Here is a 27,591-nt window from a genome sequence, read left to right on the forward strand (position 1 = left end):
GGCCATAAAGGCAGATCCCTTCATTGCATCTGTACTGTTGCTTGCAGCGTAAGAAATATCCTTTCGCAGAAGTGCCTGGGACCACTGTTTAGGTAGCCAGCTGAATTTATAGCCCTCAGCTGGACCCTTTGTAACATATTAACACAGTAGAACCCACAAAAGTTGGAGCAGTTGTAATTGCAATCCCCCAAACACCAGTTTCAGTGTTGTCAGGTGAAAGGTGAAGAAATCCTTTTTTCAGCTTGCTAATTTCTCCTTGTGAGGAAAACTATTGAATTTAGACTTGATAATCCACATTAGCTACATTTACCTTTCTGACTTCTGCCAACACTGCGTTGGTCATGGGTGTGATCAGATGTGATCCTTGCCAACACAGACGTGTAGGCAGAATCCTTTGGTGTGTTAAAATTGGGCTTTTACTACTCTAGCCTTGTTTTCAGAGGGAAGGTGTTTTACTCTGCCAATTTAACGTGCCCTATTGTTGATGTAGCTGCAATCCCACTAGGAACAGTTTGCCAGTGTAATATACCAGTATTACTCTCCTGGAAATGGACTCCTGTTCTAGAAAAGGTTTAGCTGTATCTATACTGGAGACTTCTGACATAGCCATGCCCATTTAGGATTTGAAGAGTTGAGGTCCCTAACTAATATACTTGTGCCATCACAAAGCCTTGGTGTGGACATAGTCAGAATTGTTACAAATCTCAGTGAACAATATTCAAAATTCATTATAACATAACTGGTGCCTAGTGTATGACTGAAAGATCTTAGCAGTGTAGAGGAGAGCACAGCTGTCTTTATAGATTATAGTCATATTTCTTTTGATTTTCTTTCAGGAAGAATTGTCTAAACAGTTGGGTAAGAACAGAAGAATAAGGAAGGACAACAAGAAGAAATCTGAACATTAATAAATTTTTAAAAGAACCTGTTGACAGCGTTCAGTTTGCACATATTTTATAAAGTCCTACATTAAAAAAAGACATATCAGATTCAGCAGAAAATTTAGGATGGCCTTAGCAGCATTTTCACTTTCTTCTGTGGTTACCTTAGTTGTTTTGGAGTGGGGAATGTGAACAAATGATTTTGCCATACATTCATACATTACAATGAATTCCAAAGCGTAACAAAACCAGTACTTTATAGCTTTCACCTTTTAAGTAACTCAGAATATGGATCAGCTGTCCTCTGTACCATCACTAATTAAATACCTCTTTTGTACTGGAATCTTAGGGCACTTTTACACATGTTCTGACATGTTCCAGTTAGAATGTGTCAGAGCACACTCGATTAATTGAGTGTGTTGGAGCTTTCTGATCAAAATACTCCAGCGTGCTGTAGCATCTCTTGTATTCAGCACCCTTGGGTTTCAGAATGGCAGTGGGGGCACTTTAACTAAAGCTCGTTGAAAGCTGTAATTAGAACAGTTCCCAAGAGCCACTCTGCTCTAATTAAAACACCACCCCCACCTTGGAGCATGTGTATAGGTTCCCTTAATTGCCCTAATTTCTCCTTAGTTGAGTTCTTCATTGGAATGATGGTACTGTAACTTTTGTAAAAGATATTATGTTTTAGGATATTGTCTATTAAAACTTTATATGTTTGGGAAGAAAGCAAGTAGCATACTGCTACATGGACTTTCTTGCGTCTGCTTCGTCGTTGAGCACAGCATTGGAGTTTGCTTGATGACATAAAAGAACCATTGGAAGAAGTGTCAACCTACAGGAATGTAAAGGAATCACTTTATTAATTTATTGAGGATTTGCTGAAAGTGTCAGATTATGAAAACTGGCTGAATTTATCAGTGGTGAGCTGTGAAACTGAAAGAGCCAATGATTTTAGATCAAGAAACAAATTTTGAAACGTATTTTGAATTTAATTATAAACATATGAAATATTAGTCCTAGTGATTGCATTTCATAGATTTTTTTCAGTAACTTTATTTCTCCTTCTGCTGGATTTTTCTGTAATGCATTAACAATTTAAGCCTTGGTACTATAAAAGGGAGTCATTTGGTATTAAGGACTTGCTATGTGGAGACTGGCAGAAGTAAATATAAAAAACTAGATTCTGCACCAGTGGCTTCCAACCTCAGGGCATGACCCAAATCAGGGTTGTGGGAGGTCCACTCCACGCTCAGCCCCTTCTGCCTGCAGGGCTGTCCCAGCACATGGTCTGTGCAGCTCTCGCTACCACTGCTCCCTGCAATCCTGGTGCAGCCTGGGTTCTGCTGGCACTGCCAGGCATGAATGAGTAGGGGGCGGGGGTTGCGACTTGGATTTAGGGTTGCAGCAAAAAAGGTTGGGAGCCACTGATTTATACTTTATCCCTTACTTGCAGAGGATGTAGTGGATAATTTGATGGATATTTTTCTTTTCTACTGTTTTTTTATTTTTTAACTGCTAGAATTCTGTTAAGTTTTAACAGTAAAGCTACTTTCTTAGCCTGGTCTGTAGTTGAAACTTTTGCTGGATAATGATATCAGTTAATGGCATGATTTTAGTACTGACATTTCTATACCAGAAAAATCATAGTGCAGATACGGTCATAGTAGCATAAAATATGTTTGTGATATTGTTGGCTTGTAAAAGTGATATAAACTATGCAGCAAATCCACTGTTTTGCCAGCCTGAGTTCTATCTATGTCTAGAGTTCACCAGTGTAGCTTATGCCACCAACCTGTCCTAGTGTAAAGTTGGCCTAATTAAACTAGTTACTTCAAAATGCCTTGCAGAAATGGAGAACGTTTTAGCATTTAGTCAGGATGAAGTTGCAGCAAAGGAGCCTAATGACCTGACTGTTTTTGAAAGTACAGAATAACCACAGATTCTACTACAACAAAGGGAGTTGCAGGTTATCAGCATCTTTGAAAATAAACTTTTTGCATTGATTTCTTGACTTTTACCTTTATTCAGCTACAGCACCTAATTTTGTAATATCTCTTGTGTTTTGTCTGATGCCTGCTTTTGTAATTAGTAAAGGGAAAGCTGTAGGGGAACTAATTTAAAGCAGTTTTTTGAATCTTCTCTGACTGTACTATCCCTTCTTTTGTTTAATTATTTTACTGATGGAGTCTTTTGAAGCTAAAATACTGCTGTCTGTTTTCGGCACACTACTGATAAATATTCCCACTAGTCATTTTTTAAACCTATATATTTTTCCAAAAATACGGTAGACCAAATTTTCATTCCGGGGGCTAGTAAGTGATTTGCAAAGCTAAATGAAGTGAGAATTCTTGAAAAGACATACATGGAAGTCTCTAGTTCGGAGCTGATTGAATAATACTAAAAAATGTTAATATATTTTAGTATGTAAATGATTAACGTTGCTGAGCAGCTATTCACAGTGTCATGAAAATTGCTTGAATACATTAAAAGTACTGTTTTTTATAAGAATGTTAGAGAGCTCCAAGAGGTTAATATGCCTTAGTCCAAATAATTGCTCAGTAGAAAATCTAAAGAAATTAGTCCAGGCTATTTATTTCTTGCCTAAAATGCTTGTTATCCAAGTGATGATAGTTGGACAGAATGCCAGTAATATGCTCCTAATAGCAAACCATCAGAGTGAACAAAATGTGGTTTTGCACAAAGACATTTTTGCATTTGTTTTTGCACAAAGACATTTTTGCATGAAGACAACTGTCTTTGTCTGGAGATGGCCAGTGAAGATATTTGCATCCTCTTCTGCTTTTCTGTTCATAAGAAGTTATCTAAGTTAAAACTTCCTGTATTCTGTGGAAACTCACAAAAAATTTTCTTGGAAATTAGCTTTTTAAGAGAGTGTTTTTTCTCTTCAGCATTATGAGTTGTGCAATGCTGTCTTTCATTCACTCCCTGTTCCATGCTGTAGTTAGGACTATTGTCTGAGCTTCAAGGGGGCTGTGCTCTAACATTTGATTGCAGATACCTGTTTCTGCATTATAATTTAGAGCAGTGATGCTCAACCTTTTTGCCTTGTGAGCCAGATGAGTGCTGCCCAATCCATCCCCAGGCCAGATCCACCTGGTGGTCCCTGTTTGGTGCCCAAAGCAGGTGTAATGAGTCCCCATCTGACCTCATGTATGTGTGTGTGTGTGGGGGGGGCAGCCTTGATCCAGCTGTGTGGGGAAGGAGCATGGCCTAGATCTGATCCAGCCATCTGGGGGGGGAGGGGGTGCGGCCCATGGACCAGAGGTTGAGCACCCCTGATTTTGAGTATTGGTGTATGGGCCGGCATAGGTCACCAGATGTGAGAGATCAAGTTTTTAGTATTGGTTTGTAAGTGTGAAGGCCTCTAAGATGCATCAGAAATGTTGTGTGACAACTGGAAGATATATGCCAGGGAAGTTTGTTTTTTTTTTTTTTCTTTTTTCACTGTTATGCTAGATGCCAAGGGAAGTGCAATTTCTATCAGAACCTAACACCAGATTGATAGTTCCTTGATGGCTTCCCGTAGCTTTTCATGAAACCAAAGAATCATCAAGAAGCTATGGAACTGTCGTCCCCAGAAACTGGACTACAAAAATGGTTTTTTGCTCTAACTTCTTTAGAGCACAGAGATGTCTCAGTAGCTGATGAGAATCACTGTTAAAAGATGGTTACCTTCAGGAAGCCAACCTATTTCAAATCAATGCTGATCAGAAAAAACTCCAGGCTCAGCGGCTGCATGTGGTCACAGGGTTTTTGAAGTAATGCTACCTCTGCTCTTATGACAGCAAGCACAGCAGGCACACATTCTGGTCTTGCATGGATTCGTACCTTCACATAAACCTGACAGTGTAGCTAGATGCACATGCTTCCTAAGTATTTTCTGCTGTATCAAATGAAATATAATTTAAAAAATATGCTTTTTCCAATCTTGCTGTGCCGCTAAACTCTAGATTGGTGGTAATGTATTAACTGGCACGAAATGGAAGGGTCTTTTCCATCCTTATAACTATGCCAGCCACTGATGCAATCTGCCCTCTTGTTTTAGAGCTAATGGCACAGAGCACAACTGTGGTTTTCCATCTGTGCCTACAGTTGGATTCTCTCCTTCTGAATAAGAAATCATAATTTTAAATTGCAGTCATGGTACTGGAGCATAGCACCCTCTGCAGAGCAATTTTTTTCTGTTTTGTGGAGGTGGGCAGGGAGCGTGTGCCGAACCTTGATTTTTGCCTCTTCCATGCCAGGTTTAGCTGTGCTGTTATTTGAAGGAGGGTTGTCTGTGGTCTATTTGGCACAATTTACTGCCCTAAAATGGAATAAGGGATTAATAGGGTATTCCACTTGGGCTGATTCACAATATGGTCTGTTGCTGCCCCTTTAGTCAGGGTTTTTGGCAAATATATAGTTTAGCTCAAAATAAATGGATATTTGTTTACTTTTGCTTTTATGGAGAAATACATATTATTGCCTTCAGTGAATTTTAGTATCTTAAAGCCTGACCCATTTTGGTAGTACCATATTTGTTCAATTAAACTACATACCTTTTGCCAAAAAATTCCTCCCCCTGAATTGAGGTGCATGTCTTAACCAGGGAATCTGATTTTCTGCCTGCAATAAAAGCATTCTACTTTGTTCCTGATTACAACAGCAGCATTTCTATTTAAGTGGCTGAGGAAATCAGTTGACTTAATGGCTTGTATGATATTTATGATAGTCTCTACTATTTAATGGTCCTGATGTTCCATTAATAAAACTAACCTTTCTGCTGGCTCTTTTGCTGTATGCTAGCTGCTCCTGGTCTCTCTCCTATTCCATTGCTTTGCAAACTGTTTTTAGCTCTTTTTAAAATCATAGATCTGCTCAGAGACCAATTTTCAGCAGTAGCTATGGTTTCAGCTTTTTGGTTAAGCAGGAAAGGGCAGGTGCATGAGCTGAAGACTAGGCTCTAGCCTTATTTTTATTCCAGCCATAACTGGAAGTCTCTTTTGTTTTACTCTGCCTTCCCAAAAACAAGGTGCATGTCTTATTTGGGAGCTTACATGGTATGCAAGAAAACAGGGAACTGTTGTTGTAACCTGAAATGTTTTATGGGCTTCCCTGAAAAATATTGGAGTACACTGGACTCTACTTGTATGTGCAGAGGATAAGTGTATAATTCACTTAATTATACAATATGATACCAATTCCTACTTTTTGCCTATTGCTTCCACTGTAACAAACATTGTTTAAATGTATAAACTGCTTAAGTACATAGGAAATCTTCAGCCTTTTTGTCTGCTTTGCAATGTAATTGTATGTAATTGGTTATGCCTACTTGTACATAATTGGTGACACTGAGTAGGAGCCATCAATTTCAAGGCTTTAGAAAACAGCTTTGTACTGTCAGTTTCAAGGCAACTATTAGAGGTGTATCTGTTCTGAGAAGCAGATTAAGGAGCTCTAATGAGATGCAAAAAAGCTTTGTGCAGGGTGTTCTTGTACTCAATAAGCATTGTTAGTGAAAAATTGATAGGATCCCATTTAAAATATTGTGTGTAGTTCTGGTCACTAAGCTTAAAAAATAAATTGGAATAGGTTCAAAGAAGGACCTCTAGGATGTTTAAAGGAATGGAAACTTACCTAGGAAAGGAAGGAGTAGGCCTGTATAGCTTAATAAAAAAGTTTGGAAATGGATACGATGATCCTTTGCATGCATTTGTTGGATGAATATTGGGGAGGGAGAAAAGCTTTTTAGATTGATAATGGGTTTGAATCACATCTCTGGTAGTTATGCCCAGCCCCAGTTTTTTCTCTAGCAATATTGGAGTTACTCAAATTCCATATTCCCCTCTGGTGAAACTGATTAACATGGAATTCCATTGATCCCATTGCAAGACTTGAACTTCTGACAAAAACATAGCCTAAATAATTCCCTTTCAGCTTCTCACAGGCTGTTGTGTCTGTGTGTTTTGGTGATAAAGCAGTTAGCTCTCAAATTGTTTTTGAGCTTTACCAACTGGAAAAATCATTGGGTAGTCCACTGTATGACTTGTCGTTTCTCATACTGCAGGTAGAAAAGTATGCCTTACGTGGAAAATCCTTCATTGAAGTTGGTGCTAATTTTGTTTAGATTAGTTTCGGTATTGATGGCAGAAAGCAGTTTGCAGAATTGCTTGGTAGTTGTTGCCTACAACTGTGGTTACTACAACACTTGCAAATATCTGTAAGTAGATAACAAAACTTAAGGCAGAAGTGAATTTTTAAAAACATATTTTAAAATTTGATGTATGCAGATATTTGGAAAAATCATGCTGTTGCATTTTTACAGTGCCCTAAATCAAAGTACTCTCAAACCATTTTGCAAACATTAAGGAATTATTCCTCACAACAGGGTACAGAAATTGAGGCCAGCATTTTACAAACATGTTTAAAATTGGACACCCAAATCCATTCAGGTCCTGGGATAAAGGTGACTGGATTGTCAGAGGTGTTAATGTCTTCTACCTCTAATAAATGGATGAATTACAAGTACGAATCTAACATATCCATGCAAATGTCATTCTATTTCTGTCACCAATGCTGAGACGAGATCCTAATCCCACAGAAGTCAATAGTCAACATCCACTTATTTTAATGGGGCAAGATATGGCCCCTTTCTAGGAAATTATCTTTTTATTCATTGGATGATTGAGGTCAGTGACAGGTTTGCAACTATTTCATTGATTTATTGATTAGTATCAGTCTTGGTATCATTGTAGCCTACAAGCTTTGAATTCCAGATACTGTGTAAACAGGATCATCTAAAAATATTGATCTTGGAGTTATGGATTATGTTGTATTGTATGATTTTTACAGAACCAAGCACAGTGGACTTCAACCCAACTGTAATAGAAAAAAAACATTATTAATTGCAGTCAGATGAATATTGAGAATATTGGAAATAAAACCTATTTGTTTCTTCAGCAGAAGTATCTGTACAAAACATGAAAACAAGAAACAAATTCTAAAGAAAATATGACACGCACCTAATGTGAACATGTACAATGTTTTGAAAGAGAAAGCAGGAATTTGTTTTTTTTAACTTGACTTCCTGATCTCAATTGATAAAGAGTAGCCTGTAGGAGAAACACTGTACTTGCATTTAAATTTTGTACTTAAAACCTGCTTGTACTGTAAAGAGTGGCTTTCCTTTAGTTTCAGTTTTTGGAACATTTCAGCTATATAACTCTTGGTTTTTATAACCAGGAAGTCTTACAAAATTCAGGCTTAGTAAGGAACAGAATCTCACAGTTGGTGTGTTTTTGTTTTTTTTTTTTAAATTTTTTAAATATATTTCTATATCTTCTTGCCAACCTATTTTACTAACTTTATTTATTTACATCAGCTTAACTGGATACATTCACTGGATTTGATTTTCTTCATGAAGTGAACTGAACAGGATCCAGAATATAACAGTGCTATAAAGCTGTAGATATGTCTGCAACATGTAACAGAAGTCTGTCTTCAGCCACAAATTCAGAACCAACTTTTTCAGTGGGGACTTTGGCATTACTAGGTATTCTTATGGTGATAGTAATCCTTATTACAGCCCTTGGAAATGCCTTGGTCATCCTGGCTTTTGTTGTGGACAAAAATCTGAGACATCGGAGTAATTATTTCTTTCTTAATCTTGCAATTTCTGACTTTATAGTAGGTAAGTTGTTACTATGAAGGAATGTAATCTTTCTTTTAACAGTATTTTTGAGACAAGGTAAGATTTATATTGCTGACTTTTTTTTCTTTTTACATGAATATTGAAGATCTGGCTTGTTACATGTCGTGATTGAGTTTTATTTACCTTTAAAATTCTTCCCCTTATATTGTCAGACTGAACAGAGTATGCATTTGCTAGTAGATCATGTATATGTTGCAAATGTCTTTTATCTATTTATTGAACTATAGGCTGACAGTTAAACTAGTAAGCCAACTAGCTGTAACCAGTCAGTGTTTTCAAGCATTCTGTGTGCCAGTGTCTTCTCATATGGGCTTCTGTGAAGAATAGAAAATTAATTACTTGTGTGGTCTAATCATTTGGTGCGAGTATGTAATGCTTCTAAATAAGCATTAACATAAGATCACCAGTGAATTTCTGGATGATTAAAGCATAACCTCAGCTACTATTTCCGAGGCATTTATGGCTGATGATCTTGAGTCTAAGTATAACAACCCCTAAGATGGCATGGGATAATGCGGTTATCATAGAACAGAACTGATACAAGAGTGGTAATGAGCTAGTAGTAGTAAACAAGTGAACTAGTCTTTCCTTCTCTGAGCAAAGGATTTTTTTAAGGCCTCACAGTGGTCATGAGCAACCTTCTGGCCACAGATGCTTTATTTCTGATGGACTCCAGGGAATGATGGCAAATGTAAGAGATTTCAAAGATAAGGAAAAGAGCATACTAAGCATTCCAACAGCAGTATGTTGCTCCTAAATATTTCACAGTGGGTACATCTACATAGGCATGTACTGCACAGTTGACTAATTAACTGCACAGTAAACATCTTGGCATCTATATGTGCATCTCTGTTAGGGCACACAAAGCTGATAAACTCCATTAGTAGCAAAGTACTTGTAAATACAAATGCTACCTTGTGTGGAGTTTTTTTTGCGTGAAGTAGCACACGTGTAGATGCTGCCCTAGCTGGCTGGGGAACGACGGTGCTTCAGTGCATTTAACCAATGTATTCTATCTTTTTACCAAGTTAGGATTAAGATCAGTGGGAAAAGTGGCCTGAATATGCTTAATACACTATATGATCGCTTAATCTGTTACTGGTATGGTTAAGAAAATTGTTGAAAAATGTTTACATGGATATTGAAGTTGCAATGTGCTTCTACAATTAGTACTTCTGGAGTTGTAGTAGATGCTGTTGTCACACGCATTTAAAGGGTGATGACTCCAGTCATTTAGCACAGATTGAGGATTTTAAAAATGTGGCTAAAGATATCTCAGCTACTCCTTTAAGTTGTGATACAAGTCTGGACTATTGTACTAAAAGTCAGCACTATGGTGTGTTGGCAAGAAAATGAACCGTGCATAAAAACCCATGCTAAAACCTAGTGCCCAGGAATCCCTTTGGATTTCATGAGAATACAAGAACTTCAGCCTCTACAGTTCTATTGGTTTCTATTAACATTGTTTTGATTTCTTACCATGTTGTCTTGTGCTCACATTTGCACCAGATGCAATCCTGATGATAATCTCTGGATTAAGTTCTTGTTATTTCCTCCCACAGGTGCGTTCTGCATCCCTCTATATATCCCGTATATCCTGACAAGCAAGTGGCCATTTGGAAGAGGCCTCTGCAAACTCTGGCTTGTTGTTGATTATCTAATGTGCACAGCTTCGGTATTTAACATTGTCCTGATAAGCTATGATCGGTTTCTGTCAGTTACTAAAGCTGTAAGTATAAGATTCCTAGTTAGCCTTGTGTGACTACTGAGGTTTATATATAGCTTTGTGTAGCCGTAATGGTCAACAGCTAAGTATTAACCATTTCATCCATAGATTTGAAAGCACTTTACTAAGAAGGATAAGAAAATATAAAAGATTTGCTTTAGGTTGGTGAAACGTAACCTTCCAGTCCTGCAGGCTGGGTAAGTAGTGCAGGGCCAGTTGGGCTGTGCTTGGAACAGGGCTTTTTGAGCAGTTTTCTGGCTGCTGTGGCACAGGACTGAGGAGCAGGGAGAATATTTTTCCAAAGTTCCCAAGTAGTGAAAAGGAGTGCAGAGTGGTGTTGGGATGAAGGGCTGAGGAAGCACAGGAATAATGTGGTAGAGTTGAATAGGACGAATTGGAAGTGGGATGTGGGGTGGATACTGGGCCTGTGAAGGGTTGCTGAGGTGTGGTAGAGGAGACCAAGACAAGGAGCTGAATGGAGAGAAGGGAGGAAATTGGGACTCAGAGATGACTACAAGGTGGGGGTTGCAAGGAACAACTGAGTCTGGGACAGGGAACTGAAGGAGAGCAAGTAGCATGCTGGGATGATCCTGTTTTGAGCAGGAGATTGGACTAGATGACCTCCTGAGGTCCCTTCCAACCCTAATTTTCTATGATTCTATGATCCACTCCATAAAAAAACAGACTGGTGGACAATGGATATGAGAGTCTATAACCAGCAGCATTTACTTTTCTCTGAACCTGGAAGAGAATCTAAGATCCCAGACTCTCGCTCTTCCTTTGTTTTTGGTATATATCTAGGGATCTACCTAAATTGTTCTGAGACGAAAGCAAAATCATGGACCACAAACAGCCCATGGCACCATTTTCATGGGTTTTTCATGGTGGCCTCCCCTGCCACTCATTAGCTGACAGCCCTGCCCCTCACCACTGATTGGCCAAGAGGTGGTCCATCATATGCCCCATACTTTTGCTGCTGATTGGGGGCGGGTGGGGAGTAGGGCCATGTGATGGGCAGTCCTCTTGGTCAAACAGTAGTGGGAGGTAGCCTGCATCTTTGCTGCTTGCTTTCATGCTGGCAGTTCCCCGCCCCACACCCCCAGCTGACTGTGAGCCTGGGCCACAGCAACCCTGAGGACCACTGGAGAGTGAGCCAGCATTTCATTTTTAATAAGTGTTTGGTTTTGTTCCCCCCTCCCGGAGATTCCTTGCCAAAATTGTCAAGATCACCTTGTTTGATTATTTTTGCAGGGTTCACAGAAACTTGTTTGATTATTTTTGCAGGGTTCACAGAAACTCTTTCTTTTCACAGTTTTTGTGAAAAGCACGAAATTACAAATAGGGTAGATCCCTATTTATATTTGTGAAGATTAGCGGCAAAATATGTGTTACCTTCTGTTAGTGGTTGGCATACTGGATTAGAGGCAACCCACTAAAATGCCCAGTTTATATCTCTGTTAGCTCCTACCCTATATGTCTGTGCGGTAGACTTCAGTAGGGCTGACCCTGTTGATAACCCTTATGGCTGTCAATATGATATTGTGATGAGTTTCTGGGGTTTTATAAGCTTTCTTTTTCAAAAGACCTAGGGAATTGAATACAACATTGCTAGATATAAGAAACAAGATTTCAAAGTTAAACACTCCAAATTTAGGAAAAGCCAAATTAAAGACTGCCTGTGTAACTTCACTTAAGCACCTTGGAAATAGGCATAATGATAGAGTCTGTAATTACATAATCACATGCTATTTTTCCACAGGGCCTCTGCCTTGTGCAGCACCGACAGCGGATGGTATTTAGGGTACTATGGCAAAGGAGATTTGTTATCTTTAGAATGCCTGCCTTTAAGTCAGAAGTTGGAAAGAACATAGGTGGTGAGGTGGGAGCTGTAGGAAGAGGAGGTCTGATCTCATGATTAAGGCAGTTGAAGTGCCCTGTACAATTTAGTTGTAGACTTACATCTGCTGGATAACTCTTATGTGTTTCTGGGCAAGTTGCTTTGTATGAAACTTTTCACAGATGGCCTTAACTGTTTTTCTCATTGTATGTGTCCAGACCGTGACAGCTAAGGTTTCAAATGATGTGCTGAATGATCCTAACTGCAGCTAAGACCAAGAGTTCTGTTCTGAACGCATGCAGTTTTATAACATGCTAAATACATGGAAAAATCAGGGATCCAAAATTCCTGTACACCTCTGACACTGCTTCTGTGTCTCAGTTCTCCATCTGTAAAATGGGGATGATAAAACTTCCTCACTTCATAGGATGCTGTGGAGATGAATTTATTACTGCTTGTGAAGTACTTGCATGTCACAATGCTGAATGCTATAGAAGAGGCAAACAAGGTTCTTTGGGTAAATCTGATATCTATTAGACCAACTAAATAGGTGGAAACATTTTTCGTAGTAAGCTTTCGGGTTTAAAAACCCTATGTCAGGTTGAGGAAGCATCTGCAGTTGTGTGCTCTTCCTGGATGCTTCTTCAGCCTAACGTAGGGTTTTTAAACCTGAAAGCTTGTTAAGAAAAAAAATTCCAGCTATTTAGTTGGTCTAATAAAATGTATCAGATTTACCCAAAGAACCTTGTCTGCCTATGTCCTTGGAGTAAGATGGCTACAACCCACACCCCTATAGAAAAGGCAGGGAGGTTTGAAGAGTGCACACTACTAAGGCAGGGGACACACATTGAACAATGACAAGAACACAAACTATTGAATAGTTACTTATTCAGTGAGTGCTGTTCATCCTTTACATCAACAGAGCAGGGGGCCCAGTTTTTTAAAAAAAAAGATAATCTAATTATGCAGCTATGTATACAGTGGCTCAACTAAAGAAGCCTGGGCTGCATTATTGCTAAAGACTTGACTGCCACTTTGATGGCCTTACAAGGTACTTGTTTGATTATGCTGCAGGATACTGAAAATATGAATAAAGTTAGGAAGACATTAAATTCCATATCAGATATTAGCTGAGTGGACACTTGAAGAGAATATTTAAATTATATTTTTACAAGATTGAACTGTATTATTTTTGCATAGGAGAGATGATGGTGATGCATATCCACCTGGATTACATTTTCTAGTGGCAGCAGCAACTGTATTTAAATTTAGACACTACCTAGAGATTGAAAGATATCATGGTACTCTAAGATACAGTATTTTTACTGTTGTGTCTACCATAGCATAAGAAACCTCTGTAATTTGCAGTTCACTTCTGAGATGAAATATTGCCATGTATTAGAAGTTAACTCCTTGTCATTTCCTTAGCATGGAGGTGATGAAATGAAGCATTTCCTGTTATTTATTAACCTGAGGTGCGTGGTTTATTCCCCACAGATGTCAAGGATTTTTAAGCAGTCCAGGGCACTTGAGGCCAAAACCACTGTATTTACTTGAATATAAGATGATCCTGATTATAAGATGACCCTACCAACACTTAAATTCTATCTAGAAAAAATATATAAATTTGTCATATTTTTCTAGATATAGAATCTAATTATTGGGAGCTTGTCTTGAATTTGTCCCCCTCCCAGTGCTACAGCAGGGAAAATAAAACTGGAAGGTCAGGTGGCCCTTTTGCCATCTTCTTCCCCAATGTTTGCCCCTGTAGCTTCTTCCCTTCACTTTTTCCTGTCAGACTTTACTTTCCCTGAGCACATGGAAGTTAGGGGCAGATTTGAAAACACTGACTTTGCAAGTAGGCCATTTATTCAGGGTACCTATAAACTTAGCTCTTCCAGAACTGGTGCATTTTACTTTTTTTGGAACTGCCACAAGTTTTAGAACAGGTACTCCATAAACATACATTTGAGCAGCACTTTGGCACCTACTTATATTTAGTACATGATTTTTTGAAATTTTGTGTCTTGAGCCAAATCAGCCAAATTGATTCCTAATTCTGTTGGCTGAACAGAGCTGAATTGTTCAAGACTGTGGTGCTGCCATTGGCAAAGAATCCTCCATACCAGACTCTTCAGCCTGGGGCTTCAGACACTTTCAAATCCGTGGCAAGTATCCTACATGTAGACCCCAAGCCCAGAGGCCTTGGAATTCAGATGTCCCCTAATCTCGTTTGCCTCTAGTCTTGTGGTGGGCGAAATATGGTTTGCAGGCCGGATCTGGACTATGGTTGTTCTTTGTCTGGACCACAGAGGGTCCTTTGGTCCCCTGACCCAGGCACAGTCCAGCTGTGGTGCATTCTGCTGCCCCCTGGGAATGCAGCAGGCTGGGGTGGCTCTGCAGCTGGACTATCTTTCTAGGCAGCCCAGGGGGCAGGCAGCTCCTGACTGCCACTGCTGCTAGCCCCAGACCTGTGGTACCAGTGGGGACCTGCACCACACAGCCCCAACCTCGTGTGCCCCACCTGCTCTGGGCTTGCCTGTCCAGGCTGAGCAGCAGCAATGTCACAGAAGATATTGCTCAGTGTGGGGGGGAAATGGTCCCTTCTGCTGCTGGCAGTTCCATGCTGCAGCTGCCCATGGAGCCTGTGGTGGGCTGCCTGGCAGCTGCTTTGCACTGTTACTGCTCCGGGCTGCTCAGCAGGGCAGCAGTGGCAGCACAGAGCAGCTGCAGGGCAGCCTGGTGTGGGCTTCAGGCAGCTGCAGCAGGAAACTGCTGGCAGCGGGAGGGGTCACATTCCCTCCATGCTGAGCAACAGCTTCTATGCCACACTGCTGCTGCTCAGCCTGGATGGGCAAGCCTGAAGTAGGTGCAGAGGGCACCAGGTTGGGGCTGTGTGGTGTGGGTCCCTGCTGGTACCATGGGGCTGGGGACAGTGGCGGTGGCACCCTGAAGGAGCCACCTGCCACCTGGCCCCGTACGCATCTGTGTGCATGCCTTTGGCAGGAGTCCTGCTCACTGCTATGTGCACACACCCCACCACACACACCCCTACACCCCTCCCAGGCACACTCCATACCCCTCCCCCTCCACAACCCCCCCATACCCACCCATCCACACATCCCCACAGCCTCCCCCACACCCCACATACACACACATCCACATATGCACACACCCACAGCCCCTGCAAGCCCCATAAACAACCCTTCATACCCTGCTCCCCTACAATATACAAGAGTAAGACCTTATTTTGAGCTATTATGCAGTCACCTCTATATACACCACATAAACTCACACAAATCAGGACAAAAATATTTTTAGAAATAAAATTAAAATATGCTATTGTCGGTGTTTGATTTTTAGTATATTTGTTTTTTTTCCAGTTCTAAAATGGGTACTGCTGTCCCTAAAGGAGTACTTTGGGGGGCGAGGGGAGGGACTTCCATTGGCAAAGGTCAGGTGTTAGGAGGTGGGACTTCTGGTCCCAAGATGGTAACCAGAGGGGCGGGGCACCTGTCAAGGAGTGGGCTACCCTTGTGGCCCTCGACAGCTTGCAAAAACTCATTAAGCAGCCCTTCACCTGAAATAATTGCCCACCCCTGCCCTAGCCAAAAGGCCAAAGGAACAAGCTAGAAGGAAAGCCCAAGAGCAGTCCCCCATCACTATAAATTGCGCAGTCATGATCCTTGTATTTGGAGGCATTTGTGGATTGTCTCAGTGGTCAACCTGCCCACAGTGCAAGCAACTTCACTTTTTAACTACACCAGGCTATTCAAGGCCAGGAAGAAGGGTATCTCCATTATGTCTGATAGTTGTCCAAAGTCAAAAAGGCTCATGATGTACCATATAGTTTTTTGGGCTTTGTCCCAGAAGAGTCAACAGCATTTCAAGCCACGGTGACCCCACAGCTCAACACTGCTCAGTATGCATGTGTGCTCCACAAAAGATCCATGTGCTAGTTTTCCCTCCACCCCCTGCCTGACTGGAACCATGTGTTTTTTGTCATGAGTCTTGGGACCCTTCAAAAATTTATATACAGATGAGGCATAGGGCAAGCTGGTCTGGCTTCACCTCATGGAGGATAAGGCCACACTAATGATATGTGACAGACTGAGAGATGGGGCAACAGAGAGAGTCTGGGGAAAACTGCTTGGGGTCCAATTTGGTGATGTTTGCCAGGCATTTAAGGCTGGTGGGGAAACAGGAATTCTTGAAATTTGGATAGAAAGGTACAGCTCAGCTATGGGAGTGAAGAGGAAGTAAAAATGTGAGGTTTCCTTGTATATGAATGTAAAATGAAAGGCTTTTTCCTCCATGCTGACTGGGGGGAAAACCCTCATCTCATATTGGAGTAAATACATTAATAAAAATTTCCCTGGCTTTATAGAAGCATGAGTGTTCTGGACAACAAGAGACTTAAAGTACACATTTTGTCTTAGGGTTCCAGAAGTTGCTTTACAAAATACTTACGCTGGTTTCTAAAAGATCTCTCAAGGTGGACTTTTCATTCTGCTTTTAGGTGTCTTACAGAACTAACCCAGGAATGACGTCAAAAGCTAGTGCAATGATGGTGGCAATCTGGGTGTTTGCATTCTTACTCTATGGCCCAGCAATTATCATTTGGGAATATGTGGTTGGCTGCAGCATTGTACCTGATGACGAATGTTATGCTGAATTCATTTACAACTGGCATCTTCTTTTGGGCACTTCAACCTTTGAGTTCTTCATACCTTTAATTTTAGTGGCCTACTTCAATATACAAATCTTCCACAGCATCCAAAATCGCCTGAGAAAAATTCCCCAAGAGCTTTCTGAGTCTCCAAAGAGCAAGAGCCAAGTATGGTGGCTTTGTTGCTTGTTGAAGGAAGACGCATCTTTTTCTGATTCTGAAACAGAGAAGAGTTGTTCTACTTCAGGGTCACAGAGGCACTTGCCGACGTCTGACAGACCAAAACCATCACACTTACTTTCCCGTCCCTCTGAAACTGATTCTATGGGAACTTTCAAAGTGAAGACTGGCTCCAAACTGCAAAGAGACAAAAAAATTGCAAAGTCACTTGCCATAATTGTTTGTATCTTTGTCCTTTGCTGGGCACCATATTCATTGCTCATGATTATTTCTGCAACCTGCAATGGAAATTGCATCAGCAAATACTTGTATGAAATTTCATTTTGGTTTTTGTGGCTCAATTCTTCTGTGAATCCTTTTCTCTATCCTCTCTGTCATATTAAGTTTCGGAATGCTTTCAGAAAAATATTGTGCCCCTACAAGAGTGCAGTATCATCGCCACGGCAATCAGTTTCTTTTTAAGAAGCAAAACTAAAAGATTCATAGAAGCTCCCCTGTTTGATGTTAGTTAAACTTGCATTATCTCCGGTAATACTGTAGATCCATATTTTTATTGAGGGCATTAGTTAATATGATAAATGTGTGAATTTGCCACAAGTTCAGTAATTTTCAGGACACCAATTACAATGTACTTCCTACACAATGAAAATTACTTGTAGTAGGTCAGAATGATCATAAATTTCTTGGACTCATGCAGTTTCCAAAATGTTAGTGGTTTCAGTTATGAATTTCAGAGATCTGGTACTAAATTTATCAGTGATCAGACATAACTCCTTTTAATTCAATGTAGGTTCTTCCTTTTATACTGACAATCAAATAGAGGTTGGTAAATCAGTATGAAAGCAAGAAGCAAACATCAGATGTGGAATACAGTGTATTTCCATGTTATTTTGTACATTTTTATGTAGTGCAAAGTTATGCCATGTATTATTATAACATTATTACATAATCTTTTTAAAAGGCTCTTCAAGCTTCTAGGCTTTTCCACAAAGAAACTTCAGGACTGGTTTGATCAGAGTAATAAGGAAATTTAAGCTCTCATTAACAGAAAAAGCCTCTTTTTTCTGCTTTCCACTTTCACAGTTTGGCAGAATAACATCAGCTCCAAACAGAAGCAAGACACCTGCTGTCACATTAAAGCTGATACCCAGAGTAAAATCTGAGAGCAAATGAATAAATGGTGGGAGGACAAAGCAAAAGAGCTACAAAAGTTTGCAGACAGCTACAGTATGTGTAGTTTCCTCAGTGCAACCAAAGCTGTCTATGGGCCAAGCACACAAAGGGACTTTCCTGTGAGTTCTGGGGATGGAACAACACTATATAAAGAGAGCTCCACCATCCATGCACAGTGGAAAGAACATGTTCAGGAGGTTCTGAACTGATCTTCTAACGTCAAAGATAAGACCACCAAAGCCATTCCACAGCACCCAATTAAGGACAACCTTGCAGATTCACCAGGCTATCAAGAGGCCTTGGACGCCATTGAGCAGGCTGTCATTCTTGAATGAAAGGATTGCTGCTGCCTAGCAGCTGCTGCTGCTGCTGCCGCTCCTGCTGTCAACTTAGAGTTTGCATTTAGTAATGCATGTTGATTGTCCGTTGGGATATCCCTATTAAGAGCATTATGATATGAAGCCTTGTACCTATCCAATATTATATAGATATTTACTAGAGTTGCTGGAAATATTTAAAGCAGACCACCAGACTGGTGGACCAGAAGGTCCTGCTAAGTGGTGTGCAGATTTCTCTGGACTTTCCCTTTTCTATTAAAATTTGAAGATGAGAATGCATAGTGGCCTATACCTAATTTTAAGAGTTGACAGTAGTCTTCTGGTCCAAAATGGCTGGAAACCACTGATCTAAAGCATAGTAAAGAATAAAACATATGCATGTATTATAACCAGCTGTCTTCTTTAACTGACACATTTATCAGTTTTTCACGAAGATTAGCTCTGATTCATTTCAAGATTTTTTTTAAATTGAAAAAAGTTACTTCCCTGCACAAAGAAATATTTTTGCTTTGGCATTAGGGGCAAACAAATGTTGGTAAGCAATGCTTTTGAAAATGCGAAGAGCTCAACATGTTTAGTTTATCAAAAAGAAGAATGAGTGACTTGATTGTGGTGTAAAATTACTTTTCTGTGGTGCAGGTACAGGGCACTAAAGAGTTAATCTCCCTTTGAGGCCTTCACATTGAGAATGGAAGGTATGTTTTAGTCCAATGATTCTTAACCAGGGTGGCAAGATCTTCTCAAGGGTGATTCTGGTTGCCAGCATCACACAATGGTAGCACTGGTATGTTGCTAGCATGATTCCCAAGAAAAACACAGATTTCAAATAGAAATCCGTAGTTAAAGTATTCCTGAGTTCTCTGCAACAGAAAAACTGTTCTATTATTTTTATGCAGTGAAAAAGTATGAAAACGAAGAGCTGGTATTTTCGGAGGGTGCTGCAAATCTATCCAAGAGTGCCTGGACTCTAAAAAGATTGAGAACTACTGCTTTAGTTGATTTCAAGCTTTCAGGCTGAATACAGGAAGAAGTGGGTGATATTCTGTAGCTTTTATTGTACAAGAGTTCTGATAATCAATTCTGGCATTTCATGATTTATGAAGCAGGATTCTTGCATGTTAAGACTGAGAAATTGTGTGATCATATTGTAACCCTCATTTTTTCTCATCTTCCTTTCTGCTTTTTTTTTTTTTTTTTTTATCTCCACTTGTCATGTTTATGTCTAATATTAGTCTGTTATCCCTCCCAGGCAGAGACTATAATGGGTTAAATCCATGAATGGATTTAGGGATGTATTTGGTAGCCATGTTGATCTGAGGCAAAAAGAAATGCAAAACACTATAATTTTTTCGCAAATTTTTGTTGTTGTTGTTGCAATTTCTTAGTTGGTCTAGTAAAAGGTATCATCTCTGAACCAAGAGTTGTTGAGTTTTGCATTTCTGAATGGATTTAGGCATTGGAATATCTAACATTTAGAAAGCCTGTTAGCTAGTGGAATCCACAATCCCCAGTCAAGCACTTCGTCTCCATGTACAGTGTCTAAGGGTAGAATTTACTGAGGTCAGCAAAGCATGGAGCTGTCTAAAGTAGCCAAAAGAATGGCTAGGAGAAGGCTACCGTTCAAGCTCCTTCCTCTCAGGGAGTTAGGTATCTAAGTATGAGGTGAAGAAAGAAGCTTCCTTCCTTCTGAGATAAGAGCTGTGCTTTCTCTTTTAGCTGGTTCAAAACTTAAAAAAAAAAAAGATGGAGGAAGAAAAGGTCTCTCTCTCTCTCTCACACTCTACTCCCCCCCTCCCCTCATATCCTACTGGTTAGAGCGCAGGCTTAAGATATGGGATTCCCAGATCCAAATCACTCTTCTGTCTCATTTGGAAAAGGAATCTGAATCCAGGTCTGCCAGCTCCCAACTGGGCACTTCAACCACAGGGTTCTAAACTGCTTTGGGGTGAGTCTTTTTTATTTCTTGGGGGCCAGACAAGGACTCTGTACATGATCTGAGAGACCCAGGATCCAGCCCCTGCCCTCATGAATACTTAAGCATTGTGTATCAAGAACAAATTCAAAGGAGAGACTTAGAGCAGTGGTCTCCAAAGTGGGGTGCGTACACCAAGGGGTGCGTGAGATGATCCATTGGGGTACAGGAAGAACTTCTATTTAGATGTGTATATATAAATATACATATATTGGGGGTGCATGCCTAACATTTTTACTGATAGGGGTGCATGATCAAAAAAGTTTGGAGACCATTGACTTAGAGAAACTGACCCCAGACTGTCAGATTTGTGGTACTGGAGTTCTCCTGAGAGAATGCATATTTTGTGAATCCTATCACAGTTAGGTGCTGTAAGGAGTGGGGCAACAGCTAAAATATAGGGTACCAGCACACAAGCACGTTATCATGAGCTAAAGGTGGGCAAAGCTTTACCAACATGTTACCTGCTCTGTGTTAGTGGCTTGTGTGCATGCTTTCACTCTGCAGTCAATGAAAGCCAAACTCACAGCAGTTTATCACACTTCCTTCGAGGACAAGTTGTAGCAGGTTTAGTTTTCACTTACCTGGGGGTAAAAGCAAGTACACAGGCAACTATTGCAGACCAGTTGATGCATTGTAAAGCCATCCCTATTTTAATTCATAGCTTGTGCACTCATGTCCATAGGAACACTTTGGGACAGTGGCTGTATGGTACTAAACAGACTTGTAGAGTAGTAGTTAGGTACTGCATGTCTTTTTGTTTGTGCTGCCAAGTGCTTAGCATGTTGGGTGCTGTAAAAATAATACCTATAATGCTTTTATTTGGACAAAACATTAAGAATTTCCCTTCATTTTGGATAGGCAGAGACAGTCCAGTTCCCAATCTTTACCACCAGCAGATAGTCACAGACCAATATTGTTGGTTCAGTACATTGGGATGGTACTTACTGCTACCTTCTTCTAATACTTCCCACTTTTTTTGTTTGTTTTATTGTCAGTTGAGAGAAATAAGCAGGAGACTTTTAGCCAAAGAAGTAGGGCAGTTGAGGGAATTCCCACAAGAGAAAAAGATTTGAGTTTCTTTTTGAGTTTTATTGCTCACTCTTCAGGAAGGCCAATGTCCTACTGGCTGCAGGAGCAATGGAGCAAACTCACTGGAGTCCTCCAATGCTACTGGAGATCAAGGTCTGGTCAAATGAATCGGGGTCCCTTGCAAGGTCAGTTGAGCAGGCCCCATTAGGGCCTAATAGTCAGGCTGTGATACTCTCCCTCTTACTGGCCAGTATGTTTGACGGGTGAATAGTGGTGTGGTTAGAATAGGTGGGTTTGTTGTAGAGAGAGTTAGCAGAAGGGGAATAAAGCCTGGAAGTTTCTTGTTAAACAAGAAAAGAGAAATAGGCTGTAGGCTTCAGCTAGGGCTAGAATAAAGCGGGAGGTCTTTTGGAGAGGGAACTGTGCTGGGGAGGCCTACTTTCTGTTTGCAGTGGCTTTGCGGAGTAAATTTGTGGTAGATATGATGGAGAGAAGAGAAGCAACATTTCTTATGTGATCTTGGGCATTATGAGTTGTCTGTGAACCATCAAAACCAGGAATCTTGTGCATAGGCTGGTAGGTAAGAATGAACATGGGATTTGTTTTGCCTCCTTATTAAAAAATATCCTGTCCCAAACTCAAAATAACAAAGAGTAAAAAGAATGTGGGAATGATGTTGTAGGCATGATGGTCTAGGAAATGTGTGAGAAACAAGGATTTTTGTGGGTAATATCTTAACCAACTGCAAGTCAAAAGCACTGCATTCAATAGCTTATCTCAACCATGCAGTTGATCCAACAAAAGATATCACTCACAGAAATCCTTTCCTCTTAAATGAGTAAAATAATTTTTAACAGTTCAAAATAGGGTTAGCAAGCTGGTCAATTGACTACATGTTTTTTGACTGGTCAAAGATTATAGCAGTTTTACAAAAAAATATTTTTTTGTAGTTTTCTTGACAGAAATATTACTTTTTTTAATTGTTTCTTGACACATTTCTTAATGCAAAATTTGTAGCATAACTAGGGTAGGGTGACTGGGGCAGCTGCCCCAGGTGCCAATTATGTGTGTGGGGAGGATGGAAAAAAATGCTGCTGCTGCACATTTGAAGTTGAAAAATAATTTCAGAGAAAAACGATGGGCACAATCCTAAAAACAAAGACATTCTTCTGTATAGAATGAAAGCCAGAGCTGTTTTTCAAGCTAGCTTTTCTGATCTCAGTAGAAAAGGATCAGCCAGAAGAAGAAGCATGGACAGAGTATTTTAAAATACGGACTTGAAAACCCTGCATGCAGTTCTTGGTGACTCTTTTTTACAGTTTGAATTTTTTTTAGGTCATGCCTCTCACTTCTGGAATCAGGAAATCTTACAAAACTGAGTTGCATTCTCAATGTAGTGCTGAAACTCCCTAAAAGTATGTGGAAAAATAATGTGGTGGAAATTGTTCAGCACTTTAGCAACCTGTTAGGTTTTAGAAATGTATCAGAAAGAGAATATATTCTGTATATGTTGCAAGTGTCCTTGTCTATTGTATTAAATTACCTTCTGACTTAGTTGAGCCAGGCAGTATTCTACATTACAGTCCTGTGTGTCTTTGCATATTTAAGAGCATAAAAACCTTGTTGATCTGATGATTACGCGGGTGTGTAATATTTTTAGATAAGCATTAAGATTGAACGATAAGATCAGAAGTTAATTTCTGGATGATTATGGTGTAACCTCATCTGCTATTCAGAGGCCTGAGGCTGATGATCGTGAGCCCTAGGGACTCTTTACACCTTACCTTGTAAGCCCCCAAAATGTTAATTGGCTTAGTGGAGCAGTCATGCTTTAAGGCATGAAAAACTGTCTGACTGTCCTTCACCTGCACAACTGTGACTTGCCACTAGAGGCTTGGTGAACACGGAAAAGAGCCAATGTTAAATGTTTCTTAGTGCACATCAAGACATTGCTGTCAGCTACTGTGTCTTCACCTTTTCTGGGTGTTTTTAGTCTGTTGTAGAAGAGGAGGAAGCAGAATTGAGGTAGTCAGAGAATGAAAAAGTTTGCTCTGGGTGACAATGGTTTGGCCCTTTGATTCTACAGACATGTTTAAATTCTTACCTTGATTGTAATAAACAGCCAATGTCAATAAATATGCTAGGGGCAGGACCAGCTCATTACTCCAGCTGGACAAAGCAAGGACCACAGCCCTGGAGCACCCAGCAACTATTGTGCCTCGTGTAGTCAGTCAGACTGGCTTGCTGCATGAAATCCCTTTTTATTCTGGAGCATACCTCCCTCTGCCACCCCTACCCAGGATGCTGGTTGCCAGCCAGGGGTGACACGTGAGTGGGCATGCAGGTGCATGTGCACCCCCTGAGCGTGGCGGTGCACCCCTACAACAGTGTCGGTGACACCTGTGGGTGGTCGCCACTTGCCACCCCATTCAGTTGCCAGCAGCATCTGCGGGTGGTCACTGACCCCTGGTTGGCACTCACCCCTGCCTCCCCTTCCCACTGACAGAGCTGGTGGTGTCTGCAGGAGCTCTGCTCTTACTGCCGCCATGCTGTTGCTGTCCAGCCATCGGGGGCACATGTTGTTCATACCACCACCTGAGCTCCAAGGGGACCTGATCCTTTTTTTCCTCTGGAACTTGTTTCCCCCCCATTCCTCTTCCACCATTGGTAGGAGCAGTGAGCTGATTCATGTGGTGGCAGGAGGTGCCACAGCTGCTTGCTACTCTGGGCTGCAGCACTTGCTCTGCCCACTGTCTCCAGGGGTTGAAGCACTGTGCCCAGCTCCACTGAACCCCAGCATCCCCACTCATCCTAGGGGGCTAGAGCACTTTAACATCAGTGGAATAGCTGAACTGAGGGGAGTGGCCACACCTTAACGGAACAGGAGCAAAATTAGATGCATTAGAGAAAACCTTGCCCTGGAGTGGTGTAACTTTAGGCTGAATAACAAGTGCTTTACATCACTTAAAGGTGTTAACATGCAGCTAATCCAGGGGCTAAGAAATCCAGAAGCCACCTAAATTTACCATGTAACAAGGCCCTTTTTTCTTTTGGGCCTGATGAGTAGAGTGACCCTGAGACATGCACCATATAACTGCTATTATAGAATGGAATTGGTACATATAGCTGTTCATTTTAAACAACAGTATTGTACTGCTATGTTTGAATGTAATGACTACACCTAAAAGAAACAAGTCTTTTCTTCTTGGAGCAGAGGATGTTGCTTTAAATATGCACAAAATAAAGCAGCATTTTAAGGATTATTTAAATTTTAAATTTACCTCGAAGTTATGTTCTTAGCATGTGTACCATTTGGGAGAGATTTTCAGCTCCTGGGATCAGCTGCAGACCTCTCTTTAATGTCTTAGATTACCTTTGTGGTCTCAGATTTCTACTCATGTTGCTAGTGGGCTAGGAATGCTGTTAAGAAATGTGTATTCCATCCACTGGGGAGAAGGAAAAGTTTTTCAGTTTCAGGAACAAAGTTGCTGGCCAAAGAAGGTGCAATCCTACTGTTCTTCCAGGAGGGATTGTAGCAAAACCCCCAGCTTTTGTTTGTTTGTTTGTTTTGGGTTTGTTTGTTTTTATTGCATTCGCTCCCCTTCCCCCACCATTTCTGACTTTTTCTCTCCCTCTCTATTCCCTATAGATAAGTATAAGTAAGCTAAGATGTAGGATAAGCTTTAAACATTTTTATTTTGGTAGCAAGTTTTTGGTTTTGGATATCCACTGTTTTATATTGTATTATTAGGTGTGTATTGATTTTTACTGTTGTATATTGTTTTATCATCATTTTTGTATTGATTTTTATTGTTTCATATGGATTTTGTATGGTTTAGGCCTGTGTTTGTAAGTGAACCAAAGTCATGTCAAGTTTCCATTTTATATGTCAAGTCTCCATCTTGTGTCCTCTGCCTGGGCATCCCCTGTGTTGCAGCTGTATGAGTCGTGTATCCCTCCCATGTAAATTGATTCCCCAATGAACGAGTGTGATTGGGAATGATTGAAATACAATGGTAGCAAGCCTCAACTGGGCCATCACCTTGCATTGATTCATCCAGGAACCATGGATCTCACCCAGGAACAGAGACAAGAACCCAGCATTTGAAAGACAAAAGACCCTGCAGAACCAGCAACTCTCACCATTACAGATACCCAAAACTGTACATCACTGCATGGAGCACACATGCTCAGTACACCAGGCGCTGACCCTTGTCTGGGCATGTCTCCTGTCACTAGGGTCACGCGAGGTCTGCCCCTATAAAAAGAGGTAGTGAAGATGGACCCAGTGGGATGCTCTCTCTCCATCTGGACCAGCACCATACCACCTATTCACCCAGAGGCCCTGCAGGTGACCCCCCTCTGGACAACACCTAATAGACAAGGATCCCTTTCCAGCCTGGATAGGTAGATATTACCTGCACACCTCCTCCTACAATTTGGACTCTCTCTCTGTCTCTCTCTCCTCCTGGACTTCAATGGACTTCAGCCCCTGCACCAAGCCTCTCTAACCCCTGCTATCATTTTGTGTGTGTGTGTGTGTTTGTGGGTACAAGAGAACCAATAAGACATTGTGTCACTATCTCCCCTGTTCAATAAAACCACTGTCATTTGCAACCCTGAGTTGGGTCATGTTTTACTGAATTCCAGTCTCTTCCCTATCTTAAATTCCAGCCTCATTCTCTCTCTCAGCTCCAGTCCCCACCCTCTCTGCTAGTTTCCTGATCTCCTCCCAATTCCATCTCCTCTTTTCTGCCACCTCTCAGCCTCCCCTGTTCCTACTGCCTTTTCCCTGTGACTTTCTGCTACCTTTCTCTGCTTTCCTGCTGCCCTGCTACCTGCTGCTTTTCCTGTGATTTTCTCCTGTCCATCTCTCTGTTTTCAAGCTTCCCTTGCACCTTCTGTAATCCTCCCCCCCACCCACTCCCTGCAACTTCTCTAGCTGCCCTGGAGCCATCCTCTGGCTCCCCACACCCAGAGCCCCTCTTTAACACCCACACTTTCCCTTAGTCCCATTTTCCGTCTCCCCATCTATCTTTTCATCCCCCCATAGCTCTGGCTCCAGTCCCAGCCTCTGTGCCAGCATTGCTTCCCTGTTCTGCAGACTTTGACATTGTCTTTTAATCAATTAAGATTAATTAACCTAAAGTTACCCCAGGGCCTCAGTTCTTCAGCTGAGGCCCGTGTAGTCTACCAGTTCTAATCCCGGTCCTGATAACTTTAACTCCCTACACTTCTATTTTCTTACCTTAACCTTTCCCCAGGTATCCCAAGTATACCAGGCACATACATACATACACATCACAACACCCAACTTAGGAACTCACCTGTGTGTATGTGTAGGTGGGTGGTATGTCTGTAAATTAGTGAGTACACACACACATATATATAGATAGATATATATAGATATAGATATACAGATATCATTGCGTGTGTATGGTATATAAATTAGTAATCCATGTATATGTATTGAATGTGCAGGTGTTGGTAACTGATTCTGTCTAAATTTGGTGTGTGTAGCGTGTATGGGCTTAAACTGGTGATAGGTGTGCATGCATGAACCTAGACCAGTTATTTTGAATGTGTGTGTATCTGAGTTGCTAGTGTGTGTGTGCGTGTGTATAAAAATATGGCATTGTGTGCATGATACATGAATTAGTGATCTGTGTCTAACTTCTGCAGTGTATAGTGTATGTGCTTGAATTGGTAATAGGTATGCATGTGCCTAGGTTGGTTTGGATGTGTTTGTGTCTGAGCTGGTAGTGTGTGTGTGTGTGTGTGTGTATGCACCTGATTGATTTGTGTGTTTGTATATGTGCAATTGTGTCACACCCTCCTGTCTAACAGCGCAATGTTGAGATCCTGAGAGTTGACCTGACCCACAGGGCAACATAGTGACTAACAGGGAAGTTCAAAGAGCAGCAAGGGAATATGTGAAATTTTTCAACTAGTATATGTGGCTCCTAAGTGTTTAATTTGTGCTTAACTTTATACTTTATACCAAACTTATAATATGAACAGAGAAATGTCACCCCCTGCAGTCACATAACATCAATTGGATAATTA

At 40.9% G+C, this 27,591-nt stretch overlaps 2 protein-coding genes across 4 annotated transcripts in view; both read left to right on the forward strand.

Moving 5' to 3' along the window:
• The window catches only part of IMPACT (impact RWD domain protein), a 46,133-nt gene extending 39,555 nt beyond the window's left edge, over positions 1–6,578 (forward strand). For all 3 annotated transcript variants that reach the window (XM_090039839.1, XM_090039840.1, XM_090039841.1), the window contains one exon: positions 837–6,578. In XM_090039839.1, the coding sequence (XP_089895965.1) occupies positions 837–908 (72 nt within the window). In that variant the 3' untranslated portion in view covers positions 909–6,578. The remainder of the gene's footprint in view (positions 1–836) is intronic.
• Positions 6,579–6,720: 142 nt separating this feature from the next.
• Positions 6,721–26,137, forward strand: LOC149869165 (histamine H3 receptor-like). The gene is made up of 3 exons (XM_090039838.1): positions 6,721–8,577; positions 10,161–10,327; positions 16,681–26,137. The coding sequence occupies exons 1-3, from the start codon at positions 8,358–8,360 to the stop codon at positions 17,470–17,472; spliced, it is 1,179 nt and encodes a 392-aa protein (XP_089895964.1). The 5' UTR covers positions 6,721–8,357; the 3' UTR covers positions 17,473–26,137.
• Positions 26,138–27,591: the final 1,454 nt, after the last annotated feature.

This window comes from Crocodylus siamensis, chromosome 3 (assembly GCF_052110815.1).
Source record: "Crocodylus siamensis isolate JL-2025a chromosome 3, ASM5211081v1, whole genome shotgun sequence".
Classification (NCBI taxonomy): Eukaryota; Metazoa; Chordata; order Crocodylia; family Crocodylidae; genus Crocodylus; species Crocodylus siamensis.

Excerpts from the sequence above, each read along its gene's own strand:
- LOC149869165 (XM_090039838.1), top strand. The coding sequence starts at position 8,358 with ATGTCTGCAACATGTAACAGAAGTCTGTCTTCAGCCACAAATTCAGAA. Across the intron at positions 8,578-10,160 it reads AATTTCTGACTTTATAGTAG|GTGCGTTCTGCATCCCTCTA; the intron begins GTAAGTTGTTAC and ends TTCCTCCCACAG. Across the intron at positions 10,328-16,680 it reads TTCTGTCAGTTACTAAAGCT|GTGTCTTACAGAACTAACCC; the intron begins GTAAGTATAAGA and ends TTCTGCTTTTAG.